This window comes from Lagopus leucura, unplaced genomic scaffold (genome assembly GCF_019238085.1).
Source record: "Lagopus leucura isolate 7727_CA_CO unplaced genomic scaffold, USGS_WTPT01 Super-Scaffold_100008, whole genome shotgun sequence".
Taxonomy (NCBI): Eukaryota; Metazoa; Chordata; class Aves; order Galliformes; family Phasianidae; genus Lagopus; species Lagopus leucura.
The window spans coordinates 21,674,449-21,702,089 of record NW_024962265.1 but is presented as its reverse complement, the minus strand read 5'-3'; the positions used below and the strand labels follow the sequence as shown (position 1 = coordinate 21,702,089).

The 27,641-nt window shown below is 40.5% G+C and overlaps 1 protein-coding gene across 4 annotated transcripts in view; it reads left to right on the top strand.

Moving 5' to 3' along the window:
* Window positions 1–277: 277 nt before the first annotated feature.
* Window positions 278–27,641, top strand: part of PTPRZ1 (protein tyrosine phosphatase receptor type Z1) — a 133,650-nt gene continuing 106,286 nt past the window's right edge. For all 4 annotated transcript variants that reach the window (XM_042872382.1, XM_042872380.1, XM_042872383.1 and 1 more), the window contains exon 1: window positions 278–424. In XM_042872382.1, coding sequence (XP_042728316.1) covers window positions 367–424 — 58 coding nt within the window. In that variant the 5' untranslated portion in view covers window positions 278–366. The remainder of the gene's footprint in view (window positions 425–27,641) is intronic.

Below are 27,641 nucleotides of genomic sequence, written 5' to 3'. Positions count from 1 at the left end.
CGCGCGGTCCCCGCCCCCCCCGCGCCCCCGCGCCCCGACATACACTCCGCGCTCCCGCACCCGCGCGCACACGCACCCGGCCCCGCCGCGCGCTCGCCGCACGCACTCGCGGCCGCTCCGCGGAGGGCGGCCCCGGCGCAGCCCCGCCATGCGCTGAGCGCGGCCCCGGCAGCAGGCAACATCCCGTACGCAGCACCCGACGCTCCGCACCCCGTACCCGACACCGGCTGGGCCCGCCCGCGGCGTGGGGGCGGCCGCGGGGCGCGGCGCGGAGCCGTTCCCCACGAGAGGTGCAGCTCCGCGCGGGCGGCGGCTGAGGCAGACGGACGGAGCGGCGGACGGGAGGGGGAACAGGACGATTTGGACATGCTCATTCTAAGGCGCTGGGTTGCCTGCATCCAGCTCGTCTGTATCATCCGAGCGGGTGAGTGATGTTCCCATGGACAGAGCTCTGCCTTTCCCACCAACTTTTCCTCCCCCCTGGCTCCGGCGCCGTTCTCCCCCTCTCCCTCTCCCCTTTGGCTGAGAGCGACGAGCGGCCGCTCGACCCCGAGGAAACGCGGCATCACCCGCGGCTGGGACGGTCACCTGCCCTTCCGCCACCTCCGCGGCGCCCCGGCTCCAGCGCGGCGCGGGTCCCGCGGGTCCGGGGGCGGCGGGAGCCCCGCGGGCGGCACCGGCACCGAGCGGCGTCCCTGCGGCCCTGTATTGGGAAATGGGGCTCTCACCTCTTACGTGAAGTGTTTGTAAAGGAACTCAGGGATGGGGGCAAAATTTCAGCCCTCCCGCCCCCGGGGAAAGACTTGTTCTCCAAGAACTGGTTACGTCAGTGATTCCCCTAAAACAAGAGGTAGCTGCAGCCGTGAAAAGCAAAATATTCAATTGTTCATGTGGGACGCGGATTCCACACAGAGTATGGATTCATATAGATTTCAGTAGGACTCCTTATGTAACCAAATGAATTTTCAGCTCATTGATATCTGTGCAACTGGAGTGCATGATGGCAATAGTGCGCTGTTATTCACTGCTACTACAGCAGCGCGAGGCGGTTGGCGCTGCCAGAAGCCCTGTTAATACTTCACCATATAAATATTAGGAGCCTGAGTGATGGGGTTTCTATGGTACCGAGCGTTCTTATGGAGTTTATAAGGTTCTGTCAAGTAGATCACTAGGAAGTACGTGTTGTTCGCTTGCATTCAAGTATGAGAAACTTGGGAGCGTCAGCCCGTTCTAGCCGTGACCGCCTCTACAATAGGGCTGTCGTGGTGGAGCAACCACTAACCTACATTTCCACCCAATAGGTGGTGCTGCTTCTGAAACCGTGAGGCTCTGTAACAAAAATCGGGGTGAGGTGACAGTGACAGCAGCTCTGTACCGAGCTCTACTCGTTGGCAGGAACTGCTTTTTGGAAGTATTTTCACCCCCAGTCTGAAAGCTCAGTGGAAAAATGCAACTGTGAATACGATGAATGTAGCCAGCCATTATTACAGTGCATTATCCCTACATTGGTAACATTTTAATGTCACTTTTAAACTTACTTATTTCTAAAAGTAGAGTACTTGATCTAAAATACTTCTCTCAGACTGGTTGGGCAACAAATGCCTTACATGAAAACATCCAAGAAGTTTTCACGCCACTTTCCTCACGTGTTAAGCCTCCTAAAATCAGATACATGTACTCTCAGAACTGTTCTGAGAACAGCTTGTGTATGTGTGAAGAGGGGTTTGAACACATGTGAGTGCAGAGCAGCATGCCATGCTGTGATCACAGTGTAATGCAACAAAATTGCCTTTTGGAGACTGATTTTCACACCCAGGTGGTAAGCAGTGCAGGACACACAGGCAACCTTCTGATGAGACTTCTGTGTTGTTGATTTCATCTCATGTGTATTTAGAGATAAGTTGGTTTTGTGCAGCAGAGTATTCAAATACTTTTTGCACTCGTGGATGTTATTTATGGTCATGGGCTGGAAAGGTCTGTCAGCATGGTGAAGCGCTGTTCCTTCCTCACATGGGAGGTGTGATACAAATGCAGGTGCTGGTTTTCTCCTCTCTCCTCTATAGTTTTCAAACCTGGCCTAAAGGTGACACCCTTTCTGGATGTGTAGGGTGTTCTGATCTCAGTGGCTACTCACTGGGAAGGGCTGGCAAGCCTTGCTCTTTGATGGGAGCACTCGATACAGGTTGATAGAGAGATTTCATTTGAACAAGTTCCTCCTTGAGTATCTCTGCTTAACTAAACATGCTTTCATTTGATTGTATTAGTTCGTTGAATTTAACATTTTAGAATCATAGAATCACAGAATGGCTTGGGTTGGAAGCAGTCTTAAAGATCAGCCAGTTCCAATCCCCTGGCATGGACAGGGCTGCCAACCCCCAGCTCAGGCTGCCCAGGGCTCCATCCAACCTGGTCCTGAACACCTCCAGGGATGGGGCATCCACGGCTTCTCTGGGCAGCTGTGCCAGGGCCATTTATTAGAATGTTATTTATTAGAACGCTGACATTGCTTCCTTCTGTTTTCTCATTAAAAAATAAAATAGGTGGTTGTATGTTACTGTTGTGTGGCTCCTTAGGTTTGATGAGGGAGGACAGCTGAGTCAGACAGGCTGGCTCTCACCATTGGGTATCTCTGGTACACACACAAGAGCCAAGGTGTTGGGAATGGGTCTGGGAATGCTGAGGAGTGTGGCTGCCTCCTGTGCTTCCTGGAGGCTGTGCTGGAGCTCGGCAGCACATCAATATAGATCCCAGCCTCAACTGGCTTGCAGTTCCGAAAAATGCTGTTCAGTTTTCAGCTGGTCACGCAGAGCTGCACAGGGTTTTTTTTCAGTGTATCTGTTGGGGAGTTTTGCTACTGCCTCTGGGAGTTTCAGCAAGGAAACCTCAGTCTCACATCAGTTTAGGAAAGACAAAAAGGTCACATCAACCACACTGAGGAACCCCTTTAGAGCACACTGATGCAAAATGCTCCTTTGGGAATGACAAGGCAGTGACAGTTCTTTCTCTGTTACTGAAGAAATGCTTGGGGGCTTGGTTCTAAGATTCTAATAACCCCGCTGAGATATGAATAGCACCTTCCTCCACAGCACTGCCAGAGCCAAGAACTGATGTAATTATGTATGGGGCAGGGTATTATCCGGGTATTCTCGGTAAGTGCCATTCAGCCAAGTTCAATGGAACTACTTGTGGAATAAGATGCTATTCAGCCACAAGTAAGGGCACGTGAGAAATCTGCCTGATTGTTCATGGACTGCACTATGTACTTAGAAAGGAGCTTTTCCTGTGAAGTTTCTCCTGTGCCTAAAATTAAAGAATAACAGCTCCGTAGACAATTCACTTCTTTTTTGCATTTTCATTTTAAACGAGAAATGCATGAATCTGTAATTACATCTATTCAGCATATTTTTCAGGCTGAATATAGCCTTTGGAATTCTGCCCTCGCTTACTGATGTGTTCCATATAACCTTCTTAAAGTCAATGGGGTATGCCCTTTTTGCAGCTTTTGTCTCATTGTGCTGAAGGAGAAATATTTTGTGTCTCTTCAATAAGTTGGCTATTTATGAATTCGTGTAGGCAAGAAAATGCCAATGGAAAAAGGAATATGTTTTAACAAATTACATTATAATTGTGGCTAAATTTGAATCAAAAAGATGTAAATATTTAGGCAAGACCTAAAAAATATTCCATGACCTCACTGGGAAAATGTAGGGGTAATTTTACCGAATAAAGCAAAAAGTCTCTCCAAAATAAGCTCATTTACTTCTTATTCCTATCACGGTCTGACCTCAGCCATCATTTTGCCTTTCAAAAGGCAGCTAATTAAACTGTGACTTGTTTGATTAGTTGTGTTTCGCTTTATTTTTTCAGTCTCTGGAGAAAAATTTCCCTCTTTTGGTTTGTTTCTGGCATTCCAGTACCATGGCTTTATTCACACAGAAGTAATGTTTCTCTGGATATTCTTTTATTAGAGAACTGACATCAGGACTGGATTTCCAAGCTACCAGATGGCGCGTATCTCACTACCAACAAGAAAAACAACTTGTCTGCTCTTTTTGGATGGCCCCAACTAATATAATGAGAATCTGAAGCAGAGTATTAACTTAGATTTCTAAATCCAGTCACACTTTCTGTTCATTCTCATGTAAGCACACTTAGGCTCAGTAATCCCTTAAACTGTCAAAGGAATATGGGATCAGAGCCTTCTTAATAGCTCTAACTAGACAGCACTTCTGTTGGCCAGGTATTTGGCATAATTATAACTCAATTATAGTGGAGTAATTCTACAGAACATTACTTTTAATGTTTTAGCATATTTTAAGATGACGCTTTCCTATGGGCATACATAACTCTGACAGAGAAATTCAGTTTTGCCATATGTAAAACATAAAGGCTAAAACAAAATAGGAATTTAAAGACTGTTTAAGCATCCACTTTATTTTCTGCATTTTTGTACCACTGAGATTGATATATGTAAAAATCTAAATATGCTGAATAATTATACTGAATACTGAGAATCAGTTATACTGATTTGTTTTGAGGTTCAAGTACTGGCAAGTATGAGAAGTGGAACACAAAATGAGTGACGTTTAAAGAATTAACATCAGTGTAACTCACATATAGAAAATATAGCTGTATATGAATAATATATAAAGCTGAATAATATATAAAGCTGTTTTATGTGAATTTCTAGAAAGAACCTAATTAATAGAGATAAAACTACCACCCCAATTGGAAATTATTCCACTTATAATCCGGATTACAAATCACAATGGCAGTTTGTGAACACAGGAGCTTGCCGCTTACGAAGGAAGGCAGTTTCCTTTTGCTCATCATTTAAGTGGTCATTTCCCACTATAAGTTCTCTAATTAGGAATTTAAGGGTGAACAGATTCTGTTCTTTCCCTGACAATTTCAATTCCTCTTCAAACTGGGAGACCTTCTCAGTATTCCCCCTAGGGCCAGGAAGTCTGCAGCAGTTCCGGAGCCCCTGTCTCCCATTTAACAGCGCGATTCTTACAGCTTCGTGCACCATTTATGTGGCTTTCCTGTATGAGACATCCTTTGGCTATTCAATAAGCTTCTTTTCCCATAAAGACAAAAGTTACCTTTTTTGAATACATGTCAAGGCTTCTGCATTAGAAAGATAAATCAACAGGAAGCAAAGAACTTACAGTATTAAATAAACAAAACGTGTTAAATGAAAGATGGGAAATTTTTCAGAGTGGTTGGAACTGTGAGACTTGGCTCCAGTACATTCTTGAGGAACAGCTGGCAGTGATGCACTTTTGTAGGAAGGTATGGTCCAGGTTGCTTGCTGAATACAAATTACTGATGTTGGTCAGTTCAGTCTTGAGTCTCAGGTGGAAATGAGTAATTCAGTGGAGATTTTAGAAATGAAATAGGGATATACATATATATGCATACATATATATATATATATATATATATATATAGAAAGGTGACTGGTTGAAAAGCAGACTTTAAAGCATTATGAATTGTTCTAGCTGAGACATGCTTCTCATAAGCTCCTGTTGCCTTCTTCTTCTGCATCATGCTTGGATTTAGGTGTTCTTGTTCTCAGTGAAGACCTCAGATATATTTCCAGCTACTCAATGATTTACACCTGCTGTCCTAGGGCAAGCCAGTTGCTTGTTATTTCACTCAGCTGCCCAGCTCACCTAAAGGCAGTGTAGAAGCCTAAACTTGAAGGCTTTGGAACCTCCATCAGGTGCCTAATAGCAGGGTGATTCATCCCACTTCATCTGAGCTTTTGCCTAAGTCAGGTTTCCTCAATCCATAGCTTATGTTGCAGCTTTAGATACAGTGGCTAAAAGGTGGGCTAGATATGGCTTGGCAACCTGGACTTTGGCAAGCAATATTTACTTCTCCACATTTTTATAGCATTCTGTCAGACATGCAAAGTATTGATATATTTTTTTTAAAGTATGTTTTACATACACAAGTACACTTCCAGAAGTGTTTATCAGCTGTTTTCATTCTATTGCCATTCCGTTTATTGTTATAAAATCATGAAGTGGCTCAGGTTGGAATGGACTTTTAAGATCATACAGTTCCAACCCATTGCCATGGGCAAGGCTGCCATCCACCAGCTCAGGCAGCCCAGGGCCCCTGCAGCTTGGCTTTGAGCACCTTCAGAGATGGGTCATCCACAGCTTCTATGGGCAACTGTGCCAGCACTTCAGTGCCCTCACACTAAAGAATTTCCTCCTAGCATCTCACCTAAATCATCATTTCTGCCTAAAAATATGTATATATATTTATAATGGGAAGGAAAGCCCCGTAACAAGTGCAAATCCTCAGGTGTTCTGAAGGACTTCTACTTTTCAAGGGCAAGAACAAGCACAGAGGTAGATGAGTGTCAAGTAGCAGAGATAAGTAATTTTATGAGGTTACTGGGACTGCTCACATGACTAGTGAAGGATTTTAGTGAGAGTTTTCAAGGGTGGTACACCTGTTTGCATGCTAGCTCTGAATTCTAACCTTCATTGCCAAAATATTTTTACTGGATTACCTGATGACTGAAATGTAAAACAGGAAGCATTCAAAGATATAGCTAAGTATTTTCACTGCATTAAAAAGACAGTACAAGTTTGCTTTTCTAAGTGCTGTCAGCAAGATAAGTGTAAAAGTTAAATGAAATCAAAGGTATCTTAAGAAAAAAAAAAAAAATGTGCTTCTGTAAATGCCATAAGAAAATTTCCTAGGAAGTCATGATGTGTTCTTCGACTGGGGAATGTTGTTGTTGTTTTAGAAGTCATCCATGCCAAATTCAACTTTTTCCTAATTTAAATGGATGTATTTAGAGACTTCATTGAGATCTAGATTGACTTATATCAAAATTCTTCCAAAAATACTGAACTATACCGATATTGCTCATTGCTGTCAGTGAAATAAAAATTTGTAGTGCTCTTCAGGTGCAGCTTCTATAGGAGATACCAAAAGCTTTTCTGAAAGCCAAACCAAATCCGGTGTTTGAGGGGAAATTCAGCTATGAACATTTGTGGCTTTTTTTTTTTTTTTTTTTTAAAGATGTGAATCTATTCTGGCTTTGCATGCTAAACTCCATGATTTCAACAGAAGTTCCCCAAAACAGCTGCTTCCTTTGACCAAGCAGCTAATGACCAGACTAACAGCTGGCTTTGTACAAGTAACCTGATGTTACTCCAGGCAATTTGTCTTCTAGCTCCATCCCCAGGCCGACCAATTTTATCTTTTTGGAGCCATTTGGAAAAGCACATTTTATTCCAAGTGTATGCTGTTTGTTTCTGTAATTTCTTTTTGCAGTTCTTACTCTGATAGGTGTGTGTATGATAATTAACAAATCTGACAGGCTGTGGAATTCCCCCTGCAGCCCGCTGGAGTGTGCTGTTCAGTGTGTGGGACATTTCATGGTGCACGGTGCCATCAGCAGCCCATCATGTGCCCTGAGGTTGGAATAGTGCTGTATGATCTGTGTCTATCTTTCCCTTTGCAATCGTCTTTCATTTTCAGGCTGTAGTTTACAGTTCATTTATCTTGCAATGATAGCTTGTTGCGGAAAAATCCTGCAGAATGAAGTTCTCTTTTTCCACACTCCTTGGATTTGTATCACTGTAGGTATACAGATTACAGCAGAATGACTTCTGGCTCATTTCAGCAGAACTGTGCGTGAATAAATCCTGGATGAGCATCAGGGAGCAAAAGATACAGATGAACTATCTGAGTTACAGGATGGTGCTGACACAAAAACAAGTGGAAACAAACTGGCACAGTGCAAATATAAGCTGAAATCCGAAGGCGGCTCCTACCCATTAAAGCAATGATATTTGGAAAGTCTTTCTGCTGCAAAAAAATAGATTAAAAAAATCAATATATATATATTTAAGAATAGAGCTCTGTGTATTTCCGCAAGATCCTGCAAGGTCATAAAAGACCCACACTGGTGACATCAGAGTCACTGTCAGTGAGCACCATCTTATGGTTTCAGCTGTGCTAGGGAGAGAAGTGAGCAGAGTGCCCCTGGCCATGCCAGCCAGCTGCCTGCCCATGTAGGAGTAGCAGCAAAAAGCCTCCCTCACTCCAGGCAGACACAGCTGTAAGCTGGGTGATGGCACTGAGGACTCACAGCATCCCCGCTGCCACTCTGCATTTCAAATGGTGCTCAGAATTAAAACATCATCAGTCTATCCAGGGGGAAAAAAAAGAAAAAAAAAAAAGCCTAATATAAAATCAAGAGACTTTAAGACATACATTTTGGCTTGTATTAATGTGTATTGGGGCTTGTTAACAATTTGCAATTTTAAGTATTTGTACAACCACAAAGTAAGGAAGGTTTGCAAAATCTCTTATTGTATGACTTCACGAGGTAGGGGTTTAATTAAAATACTGACTATTAGAGTATCTGAGAGAACTGGCCTTATTCTCACTTTTTCACACTATCAGTCCATGGAGAATTCAGGGAAAAGGAGATTCTTCAGTTGGCTGTGTCTTCCTGTTCTGCAAAGCCATCTAGAAAACCCAGGCTGGCTTGGGCATCTGCAGAAAGCAGGGAAAGGAACCATAGGAGAAGTGGCATTTTACCATGAACATTCATAGTGTGTTGGCACAAGTCATTGGCTTGTTTTTATGTCTTTCTATTCTTTTCCTAATTCAAGATCTCTGTCTCAGAAGCGAACTGTTTGTTTTTTGTTGTTGTTTGTTTGTTTCCAAATCAATCAGTGTAAAGCAAACAGTGTGAATGAAAGCCCCAAAAAAGTGGAAACTGTCGTTGTAGACTGGAAGGATATGGGCTTCCATTGGGAAGTTCAGAATGAAAATCATATGCTGAAAAGTTTACTGAACTACAGCATGAGAAGGCTAAATAAAGGATACACTGGAATATTCAGGTATTCTGTGCAGTTTTGGGATAGCAGAGTAGCGATACAAGCAGAGAATTTGAAACAATTAAAATAGAATCATTTTCATGATTCTCCTACTGGGTTTCCAGCAAGAAGATTGTTCTCAATTTTGAATCATTTTATTTCTTTGTCACATTTGACACTAGATGAATGCTGAGCATATTTGCAGGCTCATCTACCAATTTCTCTTTAATTCAGCATCTAATAAAATTTATGTCCTCCCTGACAGTCCAAAGGACTTACTCCTTTCCATGCATTTTACCAAATACAAACGTGGTTACGTTTAGATTACTAATGTAATGGCCCTCCTGGCTGTTTTTCCTATCCCCTTCATAATGTGTGTTTCCTACTTATTGACAATTTCTGCTCATTTTTTTGGTCATGTGTTTTGTATCATCTACTTTTTCTCATTCTTTCTTTGAGACAACAAAAGAGGGATGGTTGGTGGTTTTTTTGTTAGTTTGTTTGCTTACTTACTGAGCATTGGAGAGAAAAAATTAATAAATTGTTATAATTGTTATATATATAATTGTTATAATTTATAATTTTATAATTAATAAAAAATAATATATTGTTATAATCAATATAACATTTATTAGAACTAACGAAATAGGGAAGAAAGGTTCTTAGTTTTATTTCTTTGTAGGTTTGATTTTCTACACTGTTGTCTAATTGCTCAGTCAGAGGTTCAAGGTATCTTGATATATTTAAGCAGAGGTGAATTCAGTATTATATTCTATAGAATTCATTCAGGGATGTTTAAAAATACCCCACGCTTGAAACTGTTCTTTTAAACCATTGGTAAAAGACACTGTTAGGTCTGAGTGTTTTTGAGTCTTTCCTGATTTATGCCATTGACTATGGGATCTGTATTGCAGAGAACATCTTTGCACGTGGTAGAAGTCTTCACGCTGGATGGAAAGTCCTAGCCTTTTTGTGAGAGGTGATAAGGCTGTGACACACAATCTGACAAAGATCTGTCTGAGTATCTGTACTCATGGAGGGAGAGATGACAGCATGAATGGATATGTACTGTTCATTAGGAATATGTGAATATCCTAAAAGCGCTATTTGATTAGCTGTTGTGACTATATGTTTGCAATGGGGAAAAATGTTTTCATCATATGAAAACAAATTGCAAGTGCATTTTAACACAAATTTAAAATGCTCTTATTGCCTTTCTGAGTGGAAGAAGACAGGTTCAGCTCAATCAGGTGAAGATAACGAGGCAGTGATGCGCGATGGATAGTTTCAGGTTGCATGCAGTTGACTTAAATAGAAAAAAATGTATGTGGAGCTATCAGAAAACAGTCTTGTTATCAGTAAATAAGATTATATTGGTTAAATAGCTTTTTCCAATATGATCGACACTGTGCATTTGAATAAGTCTGTAATCCATGTTTTCAAGGAAAGCTAATGATTATTGAAGTTTTTTGTTCATCAGTTGAAGAATTAAGTGAGTATACTAGACTATTTCTAAACATACAAAACCCCACTGCTATGAGATCTGTTGTTCACTTGAAGGCAGCAGAAAATCTGACCCAGGGTAGCTTTTGGGTTATACTGAGTAATAGATTTGGTCACTGTGCTGCGGTACTTAGAATGCTGGGTAGGTATCTTGCTCATAAAGGGCAGGCAGGAGGGGTTTAGGCACCTGAACTGGATTTATAGCAGCTAGCATATCCAGTGCTGAGACTAGCCTGGTCTAATACTAGATATGGAAGTTGGAGGTCCTACCTGCAGCAGGGGGGGTTGGAGCTTGATGATCCTTGAGGCCCCTTCCAACCCAAACCATTCAATGATTCTATGACATGCGAGCCCGGCTAGGAAGTACTAAAATGTTTTCTTTATAGATTCATGGAACAGTCCAGGTTGGATGGAGCCTTGAAATGTCATCAAGTCCAAGCTGTATATGGCTAGACTTGACAAAAGGTATCCCGAAATTCCGAATTGATCTTACTACTCTTGAAGTAGCCAGAATATGTTAACAGTTTTCATAATCACCTAATAGTGCAGCATTTGCTGAAGAAATGGGAAATAGCAGTCCTGAGCCATTCCTGTGTAAGGGTTTGAACCACAGCTGTGGACAGCAGTTGAGATGGCTGCAGTGCTGATCTCCACTCAGGCTGAAGATGGAAACAATAAAAAATGTGAAAGAGAAAATGTAACGATGAAGCCTAATGGGTAAGCTGGGTGCTCCTTGCAGCATTTCCAGGCACTAGACTAGATTTTCACTCTCCTTACTGCCACCACAGCCCTCCTCAGAAAGCAGCAGCTGCTGTGTGTGTCCCTGGTCTCCTGCTCCTGCTGTGCGTGTCCCCCTCTTCCCCGCATTCCCACACATTGCCATCAGTCTGTGGCTGTGTCTCTGTGCTGGGATGGAGGCGTTTGGCTGCAGGGGCAGTCGGTGTGATGGAAGAGCTGCTCTGTCTGGCACAGTGGCAAGGAGCCAAGTCAGAAAATGTGTTGTAGGTTGGATTGAAGCCTTGGGTCAGCAGCTGGACCATGCTGGGTTATGTCTCACAGTGAAATGAGTGAGATGCGGGGTGCCAGTTTCTGTCAGTTTGGTTATTTCTGTCTTTTATCTAACTACTATCCTATGAAAACAAACAAAAAAACAAACAAACAAACAAAAAAAAAAAAAAAAAAAAAAAACCCAAGAGGATATCTGTTGTCTCTTGGAGTTTTGAAACCTGATGAAAAATGCTGTTTTATCTCTTGGGTGGATTGGTCTGATGCTTATCTAGGCCTCCTGGGCATCTCTAATCCATGAAGTCTGTGCATCTTTCAGCTTGGACCAATTCCTTTGTTTTTCCTGTTGTGGAGAGTGAACCAGTTAAAGACAAAAGTGCTGTGTACCACTCCCAGAAGAGAAAACTGTGTGACTGTGCCCTCAATCTGTGTAGGAAGTGCATGCGTTCACAGCACCCTGCTAAAATGCCAGGAGATTTTCTGCCTCAGGCAGGTATGGCAACAGAGTGAGTAACAGCTGCAGTGTCCTGGAAGAAAATACAGCATGTTCTCCTTCCAGTGGCAGTTCAGCTGCTGTGGATGGCATGGAGACAACAGGCTTATTTCCCCAGTGAGTCACTCAGCCTTCCAAAAAGCCCAATATCTCCAAGGCTTTCAGCTGAGGTGGGGCCTATTACATGCTCCCTACACAGCCGAAACCTTAAAAGCTCAGTCAAACCCATAATTAATTGAAGTTTGTGTAACACTTAGAAGATATAACTCACTAGATGAGTACTAAGGCTGTTGCTAATGATTTTAAATCTACAAAGCAACTTCCTAAAAAGCTTTGAAATTGGCAATTACAGTATTCTGTGTTAGATGGAAAAGCTTTGATGGCTACAGAGTGAGAAATAAATGCTTGACTTACACTGGAGAGATAACAACAGCACACTGCTAGGTACAGTGACATGGCAAAGAGCCAGACAGGGATTTGCTATTGCTCCTGCCAAAACTCGATTTGAAGCCATTTCAGTATCTCTGTGTTGCATAAATGACTATGAAATTCCTGGGAAGTCTGTAGTTACATGTAGTTATGGTCTGAAGATAAGGTATAATTGGAGAATTTTACTTGCATGCCCTCTTCATGTATTTTATTTCTGTTTTTATTTCTGTGCAGTTACAAGGCTGACTTCTGATACAGTGCTAGACATGAATCCAATGACAATATTCTTGTCCATCCTTGTTCTGTCAGATGCTTATAAAAAGATAAAAACTGATGATGATTAAAAAAAACCATAAAATAGATTAAAAATAATAATAATAACTTATAATGATAGGTCTACAAGGCCATTATTTTCCTATCAAGAGAAGGAATATTTTGTAATGAAAACTGGAGTCTGGAAGGTTGGTTTTTGTGTGGTGTTTTCCAATGGCAAAATACGTGAAGCTGTCTTGTCCTTGCTTGTCTGGTAATGGGGGGCTCAGCATCTGCCAAGCTGTTTACTTCAGTTATTCAGTTTTTCATGAGGTGCTTAGAATTTGGTAGGTCCTTTGGTGTAAAATAATGTAGTCTTAGGCTGTAAAATTTATATTTTTAAGCTAGCATAATCCTGTCATATATAAATAATTTGTGACTGTTGTAGGCATCTTCAGAAAAAATTTATTTATCTTGATTAATTGCTTACTAATTTCTCCCTAATACCTGTTTGAATATGTGCAAAACAATCTTCATATTACTCCTTTAAGAAAAAAATACTGTAATTATCTTATATTATCCTAACTACATTAACATCCATCTTTCTTGAGGACACTGCTACTGTCTGAAGTGGCAGTCTGGGAAGACTTCACTGTTTTGAGACTTCATTTAGAAGTAAATAAAGTTATGTCCAAATAAAATGATGGAAAAATAATCTCCCTACTTGTCTACAGGTTTTTTCATGAGGCATTAAGTAAGTGTTAGCACTGTGCTTATTGATGCAATGCCAATATACTTAAGACATTTTGCAAACATTTAAGGAATATAACTAGTCATGGGAAATCCAGACAGTTAATTTATACATGGGAGTGTGCATCCATCTCCTTCTGTGAATAGGTGAATCATGTAACTGGGCTGTTACACATGTTGGCTGGATCTGACGTTAAACCAGTGTGTGGAGATGCTGTATAATTGCAATCATTTGTCATGTATGTATTGATATATTTAAACATAGATGTCATCAAATGTGCTTGTCCACAACCAGGGTTCCGTTGTGAAAGTACTTTGCAAACACAGAGCACGAATATGACAATTTCCCACATCAACTAAGAACTGATGAAAATAGTGAAAGAGAAGCTGGTAGGACAGAGAGGATGGGAACAACTGTTAGGAAAAGAAGTTGTGTTGGCTATTTCTGTGAGTCAGGTTTTCAAAGTGGTCCCTCAGATCTCTCAGGAGACCTGAGCTCGCTACAACTGTCTGATAGGAGGCTGTAGCAAGGTGGAGGTTGGCCTCTTCTCCCAGGTAACAGTGATAGGATGAGAGGTAATGGCCTTAAGTTGAGCCAGGGGAGGTTCAGATTGGATAGTAGGAAAAAATTATTCTCCGAAAGAGTGGTGAGGTGTTGTGACAGACTGCTTAGGGAGGAGGAGTCAGTGTCCTTGGGGCTTTTAAAGAAGCAAGTAGATGTGGCACTGAGGGATATGGCTTAGTGAAGATGGATTGATGGCTGGACTAGATGATCTCAGAGGTCTTTTGCAGCCCTAATGATTCTATGATTCTATGAAAAATTGTATTGAATAAGCCTGTCTCAATTCCTCATCTGTAAGAGAGATAGCAATACTTCACTCAGAAGTTTCTTGTGTAAAAGAATATCTTAGTATTTCCAAAGCCCTTTCAAGAGAAAAATGGTTAACTTGAAGCCCTATGTTACAGGGCTGAATCCTGCTGGTAGGAGGTTATGAAGGTAGGTTTTATAGTTCTTGTGGGACCTGCAGCATGCCTGCAGGCAAGTTGGCTTCTGATCATGTGGAGGCCCTGGAGCAGACCCTTGCATATAATGTGAGCCCCAAGCAGCAGTTACATTGCATCTAATGTAATCTAGTGACTCAGTGTGGCACTGGAAATCATGAGACGTAGGAACTAAACCTAGCAGGCAGTGTCAACCCAGGCATGCCATTTGACCTTTTTTTGCCTTAATTTACCATATGTAAAGCTGAGACAATATCTCCCTACTTTATTAAATTAGTTCAGGAACAAAAGCACTACATAAATACTAGGGTGTACAGATATTATGTGAGCACTCGTGTGCAAAGGGCTGAGACGTGTCTGGTGACAGATAGCCCTTGGCACAAGCACAGCCTTCCCAGTGATGTATGGCTTTACTTACATGCAGCTTCAGGCACATTTATGCTTGACAGCTTGGGTCAAAACAGCTGGTCTGAGCATTTATCTTGCAGTAGTGCCTCTTTAATCCTGATCCTAAATGGAAATCCTTACCATGTGTACCCCAAAAATACCAGTATGGATTGCCACAAGGTCTGTTACTTCATGTTCCCCATCTAAAAGCCAACAAGAAGAAATGTAATACTCACTTGCTTTATCAAACATGTCTCAGTATAGCTTTTGTGCACACTTGATAGGAACAGTTATACTGAATTGGGACACCCATGATTCTATTCTATCCAATCAATCTATCCATTCCTGTAATTTAATATTTAAATGTTGTGTATAGCCAGAACAGTGGTAGGACAGGCATAGCATACTAAAAAATTTCTCCCATATGTACAACTTGGGTCCATATATGTGTCATGTATGTTAATAATATCATGTACCATTCCTCTTTATATACATATATCATACGTATACGAGTGTGGTCTTGGGACTGGGGGCTGCCAGTGGCTACTTCCTGTAGTTGCCATCTCAGTGCTATGGGGTCTTGCAACATGTGCTGTCTGTATAGTTCCTGGTCCCAAATGAAGAAGTGCAGTTTATGTCTCTCCTGCCCTCCATAAAGTCAAACAACAAGAGACAAGTCACTATTTGCGTGTCAGCGTTTGCAATCAACCGATATCTGATACATTGTGGTTGTTATTAGCTCTGGCTTCAGGGAGGTGGTACCATTGCTCGTAAGGCAGAAGTAAATGTTGACTTTTAATTAATGGCAATAAGGACAAATACCAATCTGGACAAAAGCTTTAAATTGTGCAGGCAGGCAGTGGATAAAAACTTGCCTTTCTTTTTACTCTCTTCTTAAAATAAGGACATGTTAAAAATGAACAGAGACCATTCTAGATTTTTGTTGTCCTCCAGTGAAAGATAAAGTGGTGAGTCCTATATACAAAAAAAAAAAAGCCATTATTGGTAGTTTCTAGAGTCTTTATTTCAGAGTATATAGAAATCCAACATAGAAATAAAAGAGAGAGAAAGAGATAAAATGGAGGGGGGAAAAAAAGAAAAAAGAGTGAAAAGGGAAAGGGAGGGAAGGAGGGAATCACAGAATCACAGAATCACAAGGTTGGAAACGACCTGCAAGATCATCTAGTCCAACCACCCTCCCATTCCTATCAGTGCCACAAGCTACTAAACCATCTCTCGTAGCTCCTCATCCAGGCGCCTCTTGAACACTGCCAGGGATGGCGACTCCACCACCTCCCTGGGCAGGCCATTCCAGTGCCTGACCACCCTCTGAGAGAAAAAGTTTCTCCTAATATCCAACCTAAACCTCCTCTGGTATAACTTCTTGCCATTTCCTCGGGTCCTACTATTTGCCTGGGAGAAGAGGCCAGACCCTTTTGCACCACAACCTCCCTTCAGGAAGTTGTAGAGTGCAATGAGGTCTCCCCTGAGCCTCCTCTTCTCCAGACTGAACAATCCCAGCTCCTTCAGCCTCTCCTCATAAGACTTGTGCTCCAGACCCCTCACCAGTTTCGTTGCCCTTCTTTGGACACGCTCCAGGGCCTCAATGTCTTTCTTGTAGTGAGGGGCCCAAAACTGAACACAGTACTCGAGGTGCAGCCTCACCAGTGCTGAGTACAGGGGGATGATCACCTCCCTGCTCCTGCTGGCCACACTATTTCTAATGCAGGCCAGGATGCCATTGGCCCTCTTGGCCACCTGGGCACACTGTCGGCTCATGTTCAGCCGAGCATCAAAGGGAGAAATGAAAGAAAGAAGGAAGAGGAAGGAATTGTTCAAATGTTCTAGGCATCTTCACAATACTGATCTCTAACATATATGTAAGTATGTAATACATATAGGAAATACATAGTGAAAAAAATTGTAGAATGATTACTTGTTGACACTCCCAAGGAGAAGTGATGTGATGAATGTAACAGCAGTAGGCTTGGGGAAGTAGCAGACACTATCCCCCTACTCTCGTATGTGCACTACCGCCCTGTCTCAGCTCCTTGTCCATGGCTGACCTACAACCTCCCCTCTCTTCTCCTGCTCATAAGGGACCTTGTGGGCCATTTGTGGATATGTCCCGGATTCCCCTTCAGACAACCTTGTTTTTCTTGTCTGCGAGGAAGGTGGAGAGTCCTGCCCAGCAGATTCTGGGTAACTGTCCTAGGTAATCCATCGCACATATCATGCGTGAGAAATTCATTTCAGGTCTACTTAAACAAGATGCAGCGCCAGCACAGAGTTCTGTGGATTTTCTGGCAATGACCTATAGAAATAATGATAATAATTGTTAATATAACAACATGTATATAATTGGTGACTGCTGACAGTAATTTTCAGGCCGTAATGACAAAAAAACAAAAACAAAACCCACAGCCTAGCATCACACACAAAAAGAAGAAACAAATAGCTTCATCACATTCAAAACAGAAGTGTGTTTTCTTAGCCTGTCAGGTAATTCATTTGGAAAAGGTTTCATTTATAATGAATGTATTCAGACCTAATGCCATCTCTCTGTACAAAATGCAAAACCAAGATTGAACTAAAACTCGCTGCTCTTGAGTATGGCATACTGGTGTCTCTATGGACAAAACATAGTTGTGCCTTACATATCAAAGAGGAACCTTCAATTATGACTGGTTTTGCTGGAGAGGCATTAAAAACTTGGACTTGTCAGGACTGTGGCTGTGAAGAGTTTTAGCACGCAGGGTGGAATAGACAGGCTGATACAGCATGTAAGTTCTATAAGTTGTTTCTCAGGAAGACAGTATTTGGCATTTGGTTTCAGCTAAATTTCACATTGATTTCAATTGAAGAAAAACAACTCTATATTCTTCCTGAAGCAATATCTACAATGAGTACTATTTTAAGAATCCACCCAAGGCTCTAGTAATGAAGAAGCATGTGTTTAACTGGGCTGCATTCATTCTAGAAAATAAAATTGATGTTCTACTTGCAGTTTTAAAGGCAAAATCTTTGTTCTTTTTTCTCCAAGACAGGATTCCGTGGTGGCTGTGAAAAATATCCTCATTTCAAATAAATTAACAAAAAAGAAACAAACTGTAATTTCCTACAGCACACGCATGAAAAAATTTAACATGGTATTGGCAGGGAAAATGGCCTATAGGGCTACTCGATTTCTGGCATATTATATACAACAAATAAAATTGCAAGAAGAAGATAGTATTAGGTTAAGAACTACTATTGTTAATGGTTCTCAATACTTTTTGTTTAGCACAAGCTTTTAGAAATTAAAAAGAAAGAAAAACAAATAAAAACCAAGATGGTGTCATGTCACCCAGCTCTCCTTGCTCAATGAGAATGAAGAGGTTTACCATGATATTTCAAGAGTTTGGAGTAGGGTGGATATTTTTCTTCCTTTTGTGTATATTTACACTGTATTCACACCATCTCACACTGCCACAGATGCTTCTGCAGAGGGTCAGATTTAAATTAACATTTTGTATTAAAGTGACAGTGAAAATTTTCTTTTTAGGGTGAAAGAAAAGGGCCAAGGGTGTTACATAAGACTTGCTAATATTTCATCTGTCCAAGTGATATTTTAAAATTAAGAAAAGTTCATCGAATGGTTCATACATTATTGATATGTTGATATTGCAGGACGCTGGAAATTGCTGGAGATTATAAAACTGGCTAGAGTGCAGAAAATTCTTTCCATAATGACGTCTTTCAAGAGATTTAAATTTGTGAGGTCTTTCTTCTCTTTTTTAGACAACTTTAATGTCTTTTAGAGGTAAGGCATTTGTAGAAGCTTTTGATTCCACTCTTATTTCAAGCTATCTACTACATAAGTCTACTGCATTGTATCTTTGGAACTGAAGATTCCTGCTCAGGGAGCAAGTTCAGCATGAAATGTAAAACAATTGCAAGAGTCTAATAAACTTATTCTGTCCTTAATGTGTAGAGCTACTCTTGGGTTTAAGCGATTCAGATGCTCAGAAGGAAATTAGAAAAAGACAACTGTTTATGCAAATGACTATACAGCAAACCAAATCTGAAGAAGGATATTGTTTCCTAGAATAAACAAGCATCTGCTTTCCTTTTTAATGTAGAAAAGTATCCAAAATGTGACCATAAATGTGAGGTATTGAGTGATTTGAGTGAGAACCACGCATTATTCAGTGCTCACTAATGCAGTTTCCCATACTCTGTAAAGACTGAAGTAATAATTAGCCCCAGAAGAAAGAGGGGGCCCAAGAAATCTGGGCTTAAGAGATGGGTCTGTCCAAAACTCATGACATTCAACTTTGCTAAATGCAAGATCCACCTCCTGGATTGGAGACAATATCAGGTACAAATACAGGCTGGGTAAAGAATGCACTGAGAGCAGCCCTGAGGAGAAGGACTCTGGGGGTGTTGATAGTGAAAATCTTGAAGTGAATCAGCAGTGTGATCTTGCAGCCCAGAAGGCCAACTTTGTCCTCAACTGTGTCAAAACTGGGCTGGCCTGCCCTCATCTGGAGTACTGTGACCCCCCTGTGCTATAAAGATGTGGAGCTTTGCGAGTGAGTCTAGAAAAGGCAACAGAGATAATCAGAAGGCTGGAGCATCTCTTCTACAACGACAGGATAAGGCAGATGGGGTTGTTCAGCCTGAAGAAGAGACAGCTTTGGGAAGACTTCACTGCAGCTTTCCAGTACCTAAAGAGGGCCTGCAGAAAAGATGGGGAGGGACTCTCTGTCAGGGAGTGTAATAATAGGACAAGTGAGAATAGTTTTAAATTAAAAGAGAGGAGATTTAGATTAGATATTTGGAATAAATCATTTACTAAAAGGGTGATGAGGCACTAGAATGGGTTGCTCTGAGAAGCTGTGGATACCCCATCCCTGAAGGTGTTCTAGGCCAGGTTGGATGGGGCTTTGTGCAAACTGAAAGTATCCCTGCCCTTGGCAGGGGCATTGGAATTAGATCTTTAAAGGTCCTTTCCAACTTAAGGCAGTCTATGATTCAACATACCAATAAAAACAACAGGACTTTTTTTCTGCAGTTACATTATTCTACTGCCTTTCCTTCCAGTGGTACTGTGGGGCTCATAAGAAACTGGATGCTTTTTAATGAATTAATATAACTTAATCCTAGCACAAACTTGCATATTGCCAGTATAAGAGCAGCAAGCCCATTCATTTGGCAATAAGTCAGGTATGGCTAGATAAAATAAGATGCAATCCTTTCATCAGTGCGTGAATTAGCAATTAGTTGACATCAAACTGGCAAAGATGCACTAGACAGAGAATATAGAATGAGATGTCTCTGTGTTAATACTCTAATCTCTCTTTCATTACACACCTTCATAGCAGGCAGAATTAACACTGGTAGAATTTCTGTTTACTCGAGAAAAGCAGTCATGTTATAGTGTTAGTTTGTGCTTCGTTGGCACTCAGCAGAGATAAGATCTTCATTCAACCTTAATCTAATTATGACAAAATTAATAATGCCAAGCCTTGAGAAAGTAAGTGCATGACAATTAATGAAGAAGTGGGTTAGATGTGAAGAAGTTTGCTCTGCTCTGCTGATGATGACAGAACTCAGCCTATGAATCAGCAGTATAAAAGGAGTATTCTGAGGAAATAAAACCATAAAGATAAAGGTAAAATATGAAATCCAAATGAGACCCTGGGGACTAGGAAACTAATGATGGGTAAATCACATCTGAGACGTGGGCTGAGGCAAAATACATAGGTGAAAAGGGGAACTTCAATTTGATATAAAAAGAAAGGGAATGCTTAAGCCATGAACTCTGTGTTATATGCAGCCTTGCAGAACAATTCATCCATCATTCAGTCCATTGCTGGCAGCTTTTTTTCCCTGGGGAGTTAATTTAATGGCAGCAGCCTGCCCTTTGCTGTCAGTTTCACCAGGGCTGAGAAGCTTACTCCTATCACACTGAGCGTATTGCATTCGCTTGACACAGTGCATGCACGCAAATAGGTTTGTGCCTACTCTGGGGTAAAGATAGCCACTAGGAGCAGGCATTTGGCTGGTAAAAAAAACATCTTGGTGTGCTCCCAAGATGACCCTAGGAAAAAGGATCTGACTGCTTTGATGACTGCAACCATCTTTCAGCCACTGCCTGTATTGATTCTTCAGTGACACATGAGCTTTCCCTGGCAGCAGATGAAGCTATGGAACCTGCTCACCAGGTGGGCCTCAGCATGATAAAACGTATGAAAGCAGATTAGGTAAAACAATTAAAACTTTAGAAATCTGGAAATAAGTGCTTACAAAATGAAGGCTGTCAAAATGGCTAAATGGGCTACTGAACATTAGCAAAAAAAAAAATAAAAAAATTTAAAAAAAAAGAAAAGAAAGGAGAAAACGAAGATGTTAAATAAAGCAGAAGAAAAAGAAAAAAATAGGAATGAAGGGAAAGGGAAAAATTAAAAAAAGCAACTGGAAAGCAGGAGAGTCCTGTTCTGGATTAACTTCTTCCAGAAGAAACTGTTTTTCCAAAGCTCTAATTTCATTTGTACTTAAAGCTCCCCATACACTCTGGCATTTTAATTCCCCTTCTCTGAAAAGAGATATGAGAAAGGGATATGAAACACTTATGTCCTGATTTGGAGTAATATCATGACTTAATTTTTATCTACAGTCCAGAGGTAAGTTTTGCCAATGGAGAAAGAAAAATGGCTGGTTACACCATCTGTGGTCTTCTGCACTTTGACTTCAAAAGTGAATGGATTCAGGTGTTTATCAGAAGCCATGGTCCTCTGAAAACTTCATGTTGTTACACACTCTCAATTAAAGCCAAAATACATTTCTGCAAAGGCTAGAATTTGCAGTAGAAGGCTAGGCCTGTATTAGTTTTTTCTTTCTAGCTTCAGCTGCAAGATGCCTGGAGACTCATGTTGCTTTGGATCTTTTCCTCTCCTGTGCCTCAACAGTGCAATAGAGGGGAGAGTTAATGTTGATCCATATATTCCAACTATTCAAGCACCAAATATCCCCTCTGGGATGAAGGTTAGAAGTTTTCTAAAATAGGCTTTTGACAATTACCTATTTATTGTTATTCTTATCTGTCATCACAGAATCACACGGTTGGAAGTAAACTCAAGTAGTCCATCTCCCTGCAAAAGCAGGTACCCTACAATAGATTGCACAGATAGGCATCTAAATGGATCTTGAATTTCTTCATAGAAAGAGACTCCATAACCTCTCTGGGCAACCTGTTCCATTGCTCTGTCACCCTTACTTGTAAAGAAGTTCTTCCTCATATTAGCATGGAGTTTCCTGTCTGCAAGCTTTAGGAATTGCTCCTTATCCTATCAGTACACACCACCAAGAGGAGCCTGGCCTCATCAGTTTGCCTCCTATCTCCCTTTAGATATTTCTAAACATTTATCAGATCCTCTCTCAGTCTTCTTTTCCTCAGGCTGTAAAGATCCAGGTTACTCAGTCTTTGCTCATACGGGAGATGCTCCAGGCCATTTATTATCTTTGTGGCGCTCTGCTGGATTCCTTCTAGGAGAGCTCTGTCTTTTTTTTTTAATTGAGGAGCCCAGTAAACACGGTAGTCTAAATGTTGCCTCACCACAGCAGAGTAGAGTAGAGGGGGAGTATCACCTCCCTTGATCTGCTAGCCACACTCTTTTTAATGCACCCCAAGATTCCATTGGTGTTCTTGGCCACAAGGGCATACTGTTGGCTCATGGACAACCTTTTGTCCACTAGGACATCCAGGTCCTTTTCTGCAGAGCTCATTTCCAGCAGGTCATCCCCTAACCTGTACTGATGCATGTGGTTATTCCTCTCCAGATGCAAGATCCTATATTTGCTCTTGTTAAGACTCCTTCTGTCCAGGTCTTGTTGAATGGTAGTACAGCCATGCCTAATGCCAAATGAGAACTTTCAGAAGCACTGTTCATATGGATTGTAACCAGTACACCATCAAGAGGTGTGCTTTACTCTTTCCTCAAATACAGTGCTTACTTCATGCTTAATTTCATACATACAAAAAGAAAAAAAAATTCTCTTGTTTTGCCACGGCATACTATATTTTTGCAGACACCTGTCATTTGGAAAGAGGCAGTAAATTACTGTTAACTTCAAATAATCAACGTTTGTGGCTTAGGAAATTTGCATTTCCCATAAGTGAAACAATATATCATTAATATACTGCTTGTTATGAATGGACCAAAGAGAAATTTTCCAGCTTTTTCTCTAAGCTATCTATTCTGTTCGTGCCCTTTGACAAATATCACTTGGAAACTCAGGATTTGTGTTTTTCAGATGAGTGTCAGGATGCTTCATTTCCAGAAACAGCCTTAATATTAGCCTTGAAGTCCAGGTGGAGATGACAATATAGTGATGCATGCATGCAATCATATAATCATGCAATGCATTGGTATTGATGTCATCTTAAAGGTTCTTACTACTAAGTAAGAATTTTCTCTCACTGAGAAAAAATGGTTGAAAAATGTACTCAGAAAAACCAAGCCCTCTTAACAAACTCTCTTTATTCTTTTACTATGGAATATATTTCATTGTTTGGAAGTAATTCTTAAACCTGTGTTTGAATGAGCACACAGTTTAAAGCGTAATGCATACTTTGCTTTTAAGGTGAGTAGGGTAACGTTAGAGGAAAAGTTTGTTCCTGACATATAAACTGAAGTATTTGGGACAAGCTGTGCATCCCTCAGTGCCTTTGGATTAAGAGCTTTTCAAGGAATGCACTGACCTTTCTTCATCCTGTAATATACCATTCACCAAAAGGTTAGCCTAATAAGATGGAACCAGATTCCTCAGAAAAGTCTGATTTTCTCCTCGAGAGACATTTTCTAATAGAAGCTGTACTGCTTCTTTTCAAGGAAACATTTCAAGAAGGATTCATGTAATTTAGGTGCACAGAATCTGGTAGGAATGCTTGCATTTGGAAGACTGGAATCCACCTCACTCTTTTTAAAATGGATCACTATTCACGATATCTAAACACAGTTGCAATAAATTCAACTTCTGGATGATCCTGTCCTGGCCTCTCTGCATACAAAGTTCTTGAATACAAAACTACAGTGATGTTTTATGGACCAGGGAACTTTTTTGAACACAATTGACAAAACTGAGTCTCAATATGGAAGAGCGTGTATGGCAAAAATCCCTGTCATTTTTAAATCACAAACTGTATTGAGTACACCTTCTTGGTCAAATGTAGGTATTATATCTTTGTTTTGTTTCATGTGCTATAGGTTCACTTCTGTTTCTCAGAGTTTTTTATTCCTGACATAAAAAGCTTGGTATTAGGGTATAACAAAGTAGCATTTTTTATTGTACATAGGATATTTCCAAACTGCTCTGATTTGGCAGCAAATTAATTTAAGATAACTGAATAGAGATTATGTGCTAAAAAGATTGTGTAAAATATTTTCTTAGTATTTTTTTCCTTAATATTTAACTGAATTGTAGTTTTTGCTGTAAACTGTTTTTTAGAACACAAAGATACAGATTGTTGAAAGTTTCATCGCAATATTCATGGCAGTGAAAGCTTGGCTGCCTGTTCTCTCTACCGACTTATGTAAATTTCTAGGGACCTTGTGTGAATGGAAGGAGTCTGAATTTGTGTCCATGGTAATCTGTTCAATGTGTAGAGGAAGTTACAATGGCATTAACCCATGAAAAGGATCAGTTGTTTTCATGGAAAGCAGTCAAGACATGCTTTGAATTCAGATAGTCAACTTAATCAGAGCTAGACGTTGTTTTTTAAGGGTTTCTCTTTCAAAGAGCATAATGCTGCTAACCCACTACAATTAAAATAGATGATTTATCAGTAAAAGAACATTAAAAAATTAACAGCTGAAGAATGGATAGATCTCTGAAATAAAGATGAAATGATCCTGCAGTTATTTACAACCTCTACTCAGGCAACAAGAGGAACGAAAATGCAGTAGTGGTCCTGGCTCATTACCTGCCTTGTGCTGGGGAGCTAAGTGAATTCATGTAGTGTCTCTTCAGTACCAGAAATTCAGCAGCAGAAATCCTCAGTGCTTTCACAGGTGGGATGGGAGACCTGCTCTAGGGTGGCCAGCTCACCTGGGAGGTTAGAACTAGAATTTATTGAGGAAATATGGCGATTCAGAGTCTCTCCATCAAATTCTCTTACACTGACCTTAATAGGGCATAACAAAACGTCAGGTCTAGTTTTTCCACTTCATCTTGATTTTCCTCAGACACAAATGTTTCTGCTGGTAAGTTGCCCTGGTAATAAGAAAGTGATTGAGACTGTATTCCTCTTTACCTTTAACAGGAGGAAATCCTACCTGACAGCCTCATTTGGGGTGTTCTACACCCCAAATTTACATTTAAATTAAATGTCAGTACAATGAATAGTGGCATTAGGCAACCTATGATTATTTGAGTATTCAGCTTATACATTATTTTCCACCTTAATACCTGTCTCACTGTCATATATTTCAGATAACAAAAGTAAAATATATAATAATTAATTAATATGCTTAATTAATATGCTGCAGGATAGTTTCACAGTGTAATGGTAGATTCACATTAGGGATGATTTTCGTTTGATGATGCTGAAGTTGCCGAGGTTAGAAATAATAAATGAAATGAATACAAAAAAATGGAAGATGTGGTGTCTCTAATCCATGTCAGGTGTTTTTTACACTATCTCTTTGGTGCTATCTGAGCATTTTATACCAACATTAGCTAAATGAATATGCTGTATTGTTATGCGAAGCTGCATTTAGAGAGAGCATTGTAACTACAATTCCTGGCTTTCCTTTAGAAAGGCATTACCCAACAGCTTTCCAGTGGAAAGAGGCAGATTTTTGAAGTCATAACTCAGAATTAACCCAGCATGAACAGCTGGTACTTGCCCATTATCCAATTTCAGAGATGTAAATCCCAGAAATTGTTTCCATAAGAGCTGTGGTCCCCTGCGTGTGTTCAACAGTGGAGATGTTTGGACATTAAAGCTATAATGGGAAACATGGTAACTGCTCAAAGTCAGAAGAAAAGATCATTGGTAGGTGATGACAGTGCAAACAACAGCATCATCTCATCAACACGGAACAGTTAAGTAAGTATTATACTGACTGATGTTTTTACTGGACATGCAAAATTATCTTTTACTACAAGAGCAGGCAACTGCAGGGAGGACTTCCTTACATGTTGCGAGAAAAAAAAAAAAAAAAGAACGAGTTTACAGTTTAGTAATATCTCTTTGCCTTCATGGAAAGCATATGGGGAAATGGCCAAATAAGGCTATTCTCCCAGTTCACCTGAAAAAACAGTTAGATACAGAAGAATGTGTAGAAACTGCCCAAAAGAAAAGGTGGTCACTTAGAAAGAACCTTTGTAGAAGAATCAATTTTTGAGGAAAAAATGTTCAATGAGGAATCACAGAATTATGACATTTGAAAATAACACTGCCTGAGAGTTTATAAAAAGTGTTCTCTGCAGTGTTGGTTAGGCCAAAATTTGTTCACTCCTGTTCTCTTCAAGAATGGGTCATTCCTGTATATATATATGTATATATACATATATAACTGTATATAAATGCCATGGGTCGTTCCTGTATAGCAGGAATAGCTGTCTTGGGTCATACCTGAATTCACTGTCATTTGACAGAGGCCACTGTAGATGCTTCAGAAGAATGAATGTGATACCTCCCAGTGGGTAGCAGTAAGATACTCAATAGTCTTTTCTCATACATATGTAATTACATCTATTCCAGGCTCTTTTCTAGATGTGATGTGATAACTCAAGCATTCTCAATATTTTCACAGCTATTTTGATCTTCACTTAGCGGTTAGATTCAGTAGTTAGACTCAACAGTTTCCTGCAGTGATAATTGCCTCCATGTGAAAAGAAGTATACCCTTTTACTGATTCTCTTACTTTCAGATTTCTCATGAATGCCCCTGGCTGTTCTTGTTCTTGTAGAAAGAGGGAGAATAAAAGTTCCTAATCTTCATTTCAGCCATATTCATTATTTTTTATATTTGTTTTCATCCCAAAATAAGCATTTGTAACCTTTTCCATCTTCCTTTATTTAGAGCTTTTCCACAGTCACTTTCATTAGTGTTCCCTCTCTCCCATTTCATTGTGCTTGATAGGTTTTAAGATTGCAAGAACTGCACAAAATACAGTTTTTCAGATGAAGCCTCACAAATTATTTGTTTTAAGTCTGATTTTGGACCTACTTCCAAATTTCCATAGTTTTGACTCCAGCTATATGTTGAAGAACTGGTTTTAGCTCTCCAGGGGTTTCCCAGTCTCCTCTTTCAGCTGGTAACATTAATTGAAAACCCAATAAAGAAAAGTTTTTCTCAATACCTTTTTTTAGAATAATTTTTGTTGCTGCACCAATCAAATCTGAATATCATGTAGTGTTGTTACATGTTTACCTTCCTAGGTAAACATTTTCAGTTGATATAAATACATTACCTACGAGTTGTCAAACTGAGTGTATAGAGTTGCAATCCAAAAGCTGGCCATCTCTCTTTACCAGACTTTGATAAGCCCTTTCTTACCAGAGAGAAATAATTCTCACTTCACAGTCATGCTTTACGCATGTCACTGCTTTTTGGCAGTGTGTACATTTATGAACTATTGTTGTCAAGGATGAAGCACAGGAACAGTAAAATTTTAGCAAAAGCCTCTGGCAAATACTCTGAACACTCACTGAGAATGGTTGACTTTTCTTTGCTATACTTGATAGTATAGCTACATTAATATATTCCTATTATTAAAACTCATTGTTTGCCTTGGTATAGTCAGAGGTACGCCTGTCTCTCCTCTCCTCTCCTCTCCTCTCCTCTCCTCTCCTCTCCTCTCCTCTCCTCTCCTCTCCTCTCCTCTCCTCTCCTCTCCTCTCCTCTCCTCTCCTCTCCTCTCCTCTCCTCTCCTCTCCTCTCCTCTCCTCTCCTCTCCTCTCCTCTC